At 37.7% G+C, this 9,714-nt stretch overlaps 1 protein-coding gene across 1 annotated transcript; it reads right to left on the reverse strand.

Annotated features, from left to right (window-relative positions):
• Positions 1-33: 33 nt before the first annotated feature.
• Positions 34-4,145, reverse strand: plek2 (pleckstrin 2). The gene is made up of 9 exons (XM_023835957.2): positions 3,493-4,145; positions 3,193-3,357; positions 2,639-2,826; positions 2,346-2,437; positions 1,923-2,110; positions 1,597-1,698; positions 1,168-1,251; positions 981-1,059; positions 34-866 (listed from the first exon to the last, which is right to left on the reverse strand). Exons 1-9 carry the CDS (start codon positions 3,544-3,546, stop codon positions 739-741), a joined length of 1,080 nt encoding a protein of 359 aa, XP_023691725.2. The 5' UTR covers positions 3,547-4,145; the 3' UTR covers positions 34-738.
• Positions 4,146-9,714: the final 5,569 nt, after the last annotated feature.

A 9,714-nucleotide genomic window follows, 5' to 3' on the forward strand; every position in this document is an offset into this window, starting at 1 on the left:
AAAAATTGATATACTCAGAATCCATTTTTTTTTTTTACATTTTATTGACAGATTTTAAGAATAAAATAGTTTAACCCACTCAATGTCTAAAACACAGTACACAGTAACATTATTGTTTTTCCAACAAATACTCAGACTGTTATTGAGAAATGTAGTAGCTCTATATAAAAAGGCAAGAAAAAATTAATATTTATTAGCAATAAATAAGGCCAGGATATATACTCAGAATTACTCTTTTCAACCAGGTAAAAAGTAGTTTTGGAAATAAATTCATTGCTACATTACATGAGGAGCAAGAGCACTGTTAAAGGATTTAGTACTTGGGCAAAAAAACTCAACTCAATTTTATTTTAGGATAGAACGCTAATTGCTGTAAACGAGTTCAATTTATAAATGGACACCAACATTTTAATCACAGAAAAAATATGGTATATATCCCAAATAACACATCTCAGTTGTCAAGTTTGTAGCAATTTGGTTCTGGTACATTCATAGAATGTATAATGATAGCACTGCTCATTCAACCTCTAACTTGAACAGTGTGGTGTTTTTCTCAACAAGAAGTACAAGCTTATCGGTTTTGCATAACAGAGAAAGGTGGGTCCATCAGACTAAACGAGGATGGTTTAAGATGTTCAGTGAGATGCCTGTTTTATGTTACATAGAAACTCTGCGGACTTTATTTACTCTTTTCGTATCCTTTGACCTTAAATATCACTCGTTTCCCTTAGCTTTCTTTTAAGTTTGTTGCTTAATGGCTTCTATCCAATCCGTCTTCTCCTGTCTGGTTGGGGCCTGGATGAAGTAGCGTGTGTCTGATTGAGTGATGATTTTGAACAGATTTCCTTGCACCTTACCTTTTACACCTACGGCAATAAGTAAACATAGATAAATATAATTGACTTTGGTCTTCAGAACAGGCATAGTTAAGCCTATGATTATGACCGGGCCAGGAACTTCCAACCTCAGACGTGACTCACCTGAGGGAATGCCATTATCATCCAGAGCAGACACAAGACAGCCTCTTAGGGAAAAGCCGCCTACGGGATTGATGTCATCCTGTAAGGCATTGATGAGGTCAGACAGGAAGTCAAGGAGTCAGTCTAAACATGAGGAGTAGATACTTCAGTTGGGGGAATGATGGATAACTCAATGAAACTCCCTTACTTTACTAGGGTCGTAGTAGTGCAGGTACCCTGGTTCTGCACGAAGAACGAAGAGACGCACCTTCCAGTTCTTTCTCTTATGGCCCTACAAATAGAAAACGACAGTCGCATAAATACTGTGAGACCCCCGTATCTGTTGTTTCCGTAACTCCGGTTGCAATCAGGGGAGTAGTTAAAGATGAATGGATAGGGGGGCTGAGTTTTTATTGGGGGGGGGGGGGGGGGGGCTGATGGCAAATTATTCATGATGTAAGTCAATAAATACATGTTTATTTGGGGCAGAGGAGGTAACAAAAAAAAGCCCCCTAAAATAGGCCTAGTGATGCCCCTGGTTTCAGTTATCCACAGATCCAGGGGGCCTACTGTAGCAGCAGAAATGGAAATGAGAAAACCAATCCCCATTTCAGCTGTCACTGAGTCCCAGACTGACCTGTTTAAGCAAGAAGCCTCTTTTCAGCACTTTACCACTCATTTCCACGGCAGTTAAGGAAGTATCTGCTTTCACACTGCCTCTCTTCTTAAACGTTTCAGCCTTTGGAGAATCAAATACATGGATGGTGAGAAAATCATGTGCCGTTCAGTCACATACACTTACATTCATATTTGGCAGGCGCTTTTGTCCGAAGCAGCGTACGAGTAAGGCAAATAGCACATTGCAAACATGCCCGAAGATTGATAGGTAAGCATAAGCGTAGCTGGGCTGAGCTGAGCTTCCAGCCAATGCCCGTATTTTAGCTGAGAAGTGTGCAGACTCACAAAACTGTAGAGGGCAGTGGAGTCATCCAAGAACTGCTCGTTGAGCCCGATGCTATGAACAGCTTCCACGCTCTTCAAACCCACTGGACGCACAAAGCCCTCTTCCAACAGTGCCGAAGCTAGAGTCACTGCCTCCACCCGTGTAAGAACCAGCTGCATAGACAGCAACCAGTCTACTACAGCTGAGCCTGTGAAGCCAATCAGCAGTGTCTCTGATGACTCATTCTTTACAGATTGGTTTTCTTCTCCAGTTCCACTCTACTACATAATCTACTATATACTATATAATTGGGTAAACGGAATATGCACAGTAGACACGTAACACTGATCTCCATCCAAAACCATAGAGTGCACAATATTGAAAATGAAAATGGCATCTAAGAGGACAACCTGAAGTTGTTTTGTAAACTTAAAGAGCGTTACCTGAAAAGCAGTTGCTGTAGGAGCTGCCCTGCTCTATGTGGCTGGTGAGCTTGATGCCGTTGTGAACATCATACATGGAGTCTACCACCTGACTGTGTGAAAAAATGTGACCAAATTAAGAAATCGAACCATCTACATTCAGAAATCAGGAGGTACAGCTAGAGGGAGTACTTTAAATAAACCGGGAATCATGATTTTATAATATGGACCTGAGTTCTTTCTCCTCATACTGCTCCTTAAGTTGATCCGCAGCGTGTCTAAACGTTTGCGTAAGTCATGAAAGTAATACTCACTTCAAGCTGATATTGTGGAGTTGCAGTGTCTTGGGTCCTTTAGATACGGCAGATTGACTCTGACCATCCCGGGGGAGTAGCTTCTGTACTGCTGAAATAATGCTTGCTGCCCACTCATCCCGATCCTCCCGCGAACAGGCCTCGAGGAAATACTCCGCGGAGTTCTGAGTCTGCAGCCTTATGACCAGCTGGGACATGCCATGCAACATACCAGAATGCATTTCACCAACAGATTTTAAACGTCTTATTTTAAAAATAAACCTAAAACAGCAAAATAACATAATCAATCAATAATCAGTTTAGAACACAAACGCTGTATGTTTGTGAAAAGGTCTCTAAATAGGGCACCAAACTGCACATTAACTGTACATCGACACGTATGTATGGAAACAACCGATCCGTGACTTGTCTGAACATGAGCAAAAGTGGCACACCCAATACACTGGAAACATTCCTATCCCAGAACAGTACAGTGTGTTATCAACGTCTAACGATATACCAGCGTAAGACTGCTATTAATGGTAGAATATGGTTGTGTTACAGTGTGGACTCACAGGTCTGTTCTCGTATTCCAGGTATGGGCAGGTGACAACGCAGGTACACAAAGTGATCTTTCCGCGCTGAGAGGAGTCTTTCTTAGTTCCATCGTACTTGTAGTAAATGAGACTGTCTCGGTGCAGCACAAACCAGCGGGCTTTCCAGTTGTGAACGACGTGTCCCTTTGCGGAGAGAGCTCAATTAGTATAATAATAATAATAATAATAATAATAATAATAATAATAATAATAATGATAAAACAAGAAGATTAGATTTACGTGCCGATATCAATGAAAGTTTAACCTTGTTTTGCTTACCCGCTTCACAAGGAACCCTTCTTTTAAGACGGAGCTGTCTGTCTCCTTATCCATGATGAACTTAGAAAATGTTGGCCCCCAAGCAGAGTTATATTTGAAGGGTGGTAAAACACCCAACCCTATGCGTCATGTATTTACGCCTCGTCTGTTTCCGTGTCCTTAGGCTACATGTACACGTTGTTGTCGAACAAAGAATCATTCTTTAATATTTTAATTCTTACATTAACAGTTTTAACGTGAAATCGGTGCTTAAACTACAAATCAATCCATGTACAATTTGGAAATCTGTTAAAGGGCAGCTATAAATTTAAAAAGAAAAAATAGCTACCCACCTAACCAAATAATTGCGGCAATAATGAAGTCATTGATGTTTTCCCATGAATCAGGCATGAATAATGTTTAATCAGCCTCGTTCTAGTTTGCATTGCGTAAGATGAAGCGGTTGTGGAGATGTTATCCGAGTGTTTTGTAAACTGAGGAGGAACAACGATAAATCGTGTGTCGGCGGTAGATATGTTTCCATGTGTAACCTTTGATAAAGTAGACAGTAAAAGCTGATCCCTACCCGATAATTTGAAAACAATTGCCGTGTTTTTGGTCCTGAAATGTACTTCAATAGCATTATTATTACTACTAGCCTACTACTACTACTACTACCACTACTACTACTATTATTATTATTATTATTATTATTATTATTATTATTATTATTATTATTAACAGTAGTAGTCGTAGGCTATACATATTATGAAGGTGCACCTGTAAGAAATTATTTGAATCATTTCAAATACACAAAATGATATTTACAGTATATGCAATTTTATATGTGGATCATTGCTACCCAGTAGTGTACTGGAAGATCATTTAGTCCATCTTAAAAAGGTCATATATTGCCGTGAAACCCGTTTTGGTGTCGAAAAACAACTTTAGTAGTGCCTCCAGAGAATGATAAAGATAAACACTTTAGCGAATAATGAAGAACACCTCCCTTAAAAGACTGACAATGCACGCGATAAGAGGGGCGGTGCCGCGTGGTGGTAACAGGTGCTATAATAACCCCTTCAGGGCCATTGATAATTATCACGTGTCTGCGCGCGTGATATGCTGCCAGAATTTTAATGTAGACTCTAAAAGACAGCAGAGGGCTCTCTTTCCCTTTTGTGGGATTCCTTATTCTGTAGAGTTTATTAATGTCTATGCTCTCAGGCATAGCTCTCAATAAGGCAAAAGTACTCGTAACAAACTATTTCGAACAACATTACACTCCTTACAAAACTGAGATTGAAAATTGTGAAGCACTTGACCTCCTGACACGGGAACCTCAAATAAATATAATATCTAATTTTAAAATATAATAATAATATTAGAGCCTTTATCTGGTTGAAATTAAGCTTAAGTTAGAATTGAACCAGCTATTGATAACAAATCAGGTTCCCCCCCCCCCCCCCTTTTCTTGTCCGTTGAATCTTTTGCCATTATGTTAAAGGTGGAATGTTAAGCTGTAAGTTGCCCTTTTCTCAAACTGATTTGTGATTTGTGGCCTAGCATGTGTATGTTGATCCTCTTTTTATTAAAACGTACAACAGACAAACAGTATACTGTCTGGGACAGCTGTGTCCAATGGAAGGGCCACCTACCTACAAAAGGCTACTTTGAGAGGAGGGTGGGAAATTAAGGTCTACAGGCACAGACAAGATGTCGTCTAATCCTTTCCAAAGTCATACATGAAAAAAGAGAAGAAAACCAGACAGGACGTCATACTACACTTAAATTGTACTTGTTATGGAAACTTTTGTCGAAATTAGTTAGCTTATATGTCTAAAGACATATATGAATTTTCCAAACCTATATATGCAATTTCCAACAACATTATTTGGTTCTTAACCTAAACCATATTAGGTTACATTTGGTTAACTATTTAAGTACATAACTTTACCCATCTATTCATTTTCTATACAGACTTGTATTATTCAGGATTGCAGGAGTACAGAGCCTATCCTCGATGCTACAGGCACAAGGCAGGGAATAACTCATACAATTCTGGCAGCTGCAGAGAGAGATCCAGCCGGTCAGCTGTGGTACTCATGATTGTCATTTTGGAACCCACAAAGATCCATAATAAGTACTTCTTTCTACAGTGTAAAGAAATGGACTGAAGTCATATGGAAGATTGATAGGTAAGGGATACCTGACCTTTGAGCTTAGTAGATCTAAGGTTTAAAAGTCTGTAATCATTCTCATATGTCTCATTTTACAAGCTCCTTAGTTAGCACTTGAAAAGAGGAACTTTCAGCATTGCTCATTACATTCAGACCCTTTGGCAAGGTGTGGTGGAATGACTTCTCTCTGAATAATTATTAACAATTCTCAAATATTCATTACATAAGTGATGATGCTGATAACACAAAGGATGTGAAATAACTTAAAGCACATTTGACAGTCCCCATTGCTTTCTCTTCATGCATGGTCACCTGTCTGTGTACCATTCCCCTAATGCATTAAAATTAAATGAAACGGAAATATTTAATATAAATGGTTATATAAATATGTTCACATAAATAAGTTCTTAACATATTTCCACTATCCAAGTCACATTTATGGCCGGTGAGATTTTTGTGCCTAATGATGGAACGAGAATTGAATTTTTTTTGGAGCTGTTGTTAAATACCTGTAGGTCGATGACACATCTAGATTTTAGTGCCTCGTATTGTTTTCAGCAGACAGCAGAGAAAAGGGTGAATCAGTACTACCATGTGGACACGGAGGTACATTTACTACATGCTACCATTCACTTGCAACAGGGGTGGCTGATCTTATCCACAAAGGGCTGGTGTGTACACGGGTTTCTGGGATAACCTTTAGGTCAGCGGCTAAAACCCAGGTTTGAGAACTCTTCAGCCAATCAGTCCTCGGATTAGTGATTAGGGAGTCACAGTGAAAAACGTGACTCCCTAACATATACACCGACCTTTTCTGGATAAGGTTACCCATTCCTGACTTAGAATGTCACAACATAATTTAAATAATAAGTATGTGATATTTTATATCATGAAAATATCAAGATGCCTAAACTCAAGATCAAAATGAAATTATACGATATCTTTGGTAATTGTCAACATGCTCACTTGGGAACTGTTTGACAAACCCTTTTCCTTTTGTAGTTGCCTGTAGTCAGTGAAATAAGCATTAATTATATGTTCTTGAATTATTAGGCCCTCTAATAAAAAAAATCAAGATAAGCCTGTATTTAGTGAACAATGAATCAATTTAAATCTTTTATGTCCATTTTGCTATTTGAAAGTATCTGGCCATAATAAACATAAACAAGTTTGTTCAATGGCTCATAGAACATGCTGTCTATTGTTGCAATTGTTAATAATTTAATAATACCTATTCTGTTTAAAAACAAACATAGTTATTCTAAACCAATCATTTCATGTGTTCTACATGTAATATGAAATCGTCCATATATGTATACAAAAAACACAGAATAAGGTATTATATTTATTCATTAATTTAAGGAACCAAATGTTTATGAACAACAACTTACTGTTTAAATCTGATTTCACAGGCTTCAGAAATGTAACGAAATTGAATTTACATGTGTCCTATTTTGTAGAACAACAGGAAATACAATCTGCATGCAACCAACAAATATTAAAAGTAGAATACAGATGTAGTTCTTATAGCTAATACAAATTTTTGGAAGCAAAATTTTAAATATGTATGTCTTTATTTCTATACAGTATCTACACAGTATTCTATGATAAATAAAAGTACTAATACATATCTTACATTAATTTAGCTATGCTGATATGGTTTATAAAGTCTGAGATAGATTACGTCCATAAAATCTGCAATTTTTTGTAACTATATTCCAGAAAGAGGACTACATATCTGTGAGCATATCTGAGAGAAAGAATAATAGTCACTTTGGGCGTAGCTTAGCAGGAGGACTGATGATGTCATAGGCAGGAGGGGTGTGTACATTTATTCTGATTGGTCTGTTGTATTTTGATTGATAGGTCCAGGTGGGCGTGTTCCTTTATGCTGTCAGATGTGTTTCACATATAGGGCCACGTGGGTGCATGTGCCGGTATGCTGATATGGCACATGTGTTTCACAGACAGGACCCAATAAACTTTAAGAGAATAAAAATACATTACCTGTATTTATTATTTTTAAATAAGCAGGATGAATGTAAACTAACTCATACACGTCCAGACCTTCTGCATCGGGTGTCAGGCTGCAGCTGCCTGCTGGTAGAAGAACGAATTGACACACGCGTCCCGACTTTCCGTATTTAAAAAGAAGAAAACACTTAAAATCTCTATATTTAATCAACATGTTTAAAGAAGAACAAAAACTAGCAGTATTTGTCATTGTTTTATTTCAGTGTTAGGTATAAGGTGGAAGAAAGCATTTAACCAACAAACTTTAAGGAACTTTAAGTAGCATTTAGTAACAAGCATCAAACACATATTTAAAAAAACTTTAACAGAATAAAACCTTAGTTATTTTAATAAACACACTTTTTTCAGTAAATGTTTGTTCACGCTCATGCACGCACACACACACACACGCACCCCGGAGGTTGGGCTTTAGAGTTTAACTTTAGGTTTGTGACATTAGGATTGTGACGTGTACTCAAACCCAAAGCACACTAACTTAGGACATTCATCGTAAAAAATCAGTCAGGAATAGGTTTGTGAACGCCATAGTTAGTGTGCTTTGGGTTTGAATACACATCACGATCCTACTTTTACAGACCTAGTTAAACTCTAAAGCCCCAACCTCCAGGGTGCGTGTGTGTGTGTGTGCGCATGAGCGTGAACAAACATTTACTGAAAAAAGTGTGTTTATTAAAATAACTAAGGTTTTATTCTGTTAAAGTTTTTAAAAATATGTGTTTGATGCTTGTTGCTAAATACTACTCACTAGTTCCTACAGTTATTAAATGTAATTAAATAAACCGGTCCATCTTATTTAAAATAAACTAACAAAATGTAACTAAACTGTTGTATTCTTTAAATCTTATTGGTTTAAAAATGCTATGCTAATTTGTCATACACCATTTAAGTTATAGTGCTTTATTCCATTTGATTAACCAAATGTAGTTAAATATTTTATCCATCCCTGGGATTTCTGCAATCTTATGTTCTGTTCAGGGCCGCAGCGGTTGTCCGGGCCTATTCCCCAGAGACTGCAGGCTAGACCAGGAACAATCTCCTGACATAATCATGTTGTGAGAATATACTACCCAGAGCCCTATGCTTGCACTGTCTCGCTGGCTTGCGCTTGACCATGTGGGGTTTAGCTGTGTTAAGTTGATCGGTGGAGGTGCCGATGGGCCGGACAAACTCCTTGCGGGTTCTGGTTGTGTGAAGTCTGCAAAAATTTGCAGTAATGTTTTTATCCCTTAAATTTATTAAAAGAACAAAGGCATGATTCTTCGAAGTTTTTAATGTGTATTTGATGCATGATGCTAAATGCCGCTTACTAGTTCCTATTAAATGTAATGAAATAATTATGTCCACCTTCTTTAATATATCGAAAATATATCCTAAATTCCTGCCCGTTGGTGACCACCTGAGCGATAAGAAAACCCACTTCTGACTGCCTGGTCGGACATTTCTAGCCACTATAGTCTGGGCACGTGTGGGATAATATGCTTAAATTCTTTATTAATTCTCATTGGCTAAATGCTTTATAGCACATTTTATACTTATTTTAAAATGACACTTTAATAAAACTTTTTATACACTCTTTAAAATTCAGAAAACTAGTTGCACCTAGTTGCCTTCAATAAAGGATTGTTGTTGCGTGGGGGTCGTGTGTCTATGCCCATGCGCTACAGGGAGAGAGAGCATGCTGGGTATTCTGCTAATTTCAGCCTGAGCCATGGACCAAAGGTAATTCTTCCTTAAAGTTTGTTGGTTAAATGTTTTCTTCCACCTTATACTGTACATAACACCGACATGAAACATTTGGCAAATACTGCTAAAGTTTTTCTTTTTCTTTAAACATGTTGATTAAATATAAAGATTTTAAGTGTTTTCTTCTTTTTAAATACGGAAAGTCGGGACGCGTGTGTCAATTCGTTCTTCTACCAGCAGGCAGCTGCAGCCTGACACCCGATGCAGAAGGTCTGGACGTGTATGAGTTAGTTTACATTCATCCTGCTTATTTAAAAATAATAAATACAGGTAATGTATTTTTATT

This window comes from Paramormyrops kingsleyae, chromosome 14 (assembly GCF_048594095.1).
Source record: "Paramormyrops kingsleyae isolate MSU_618 chromosome 14, PKINGS_0.4, whole genome shotgun sequence".
In the NCBI taxonomy this organism is placed as follows: Eukaryota; Metazoa; Chordata; class Actinopteri; order Osteoglossiformes; family Mormyridae; genus Paramormyrops; species Paramormyrops kingsleyae.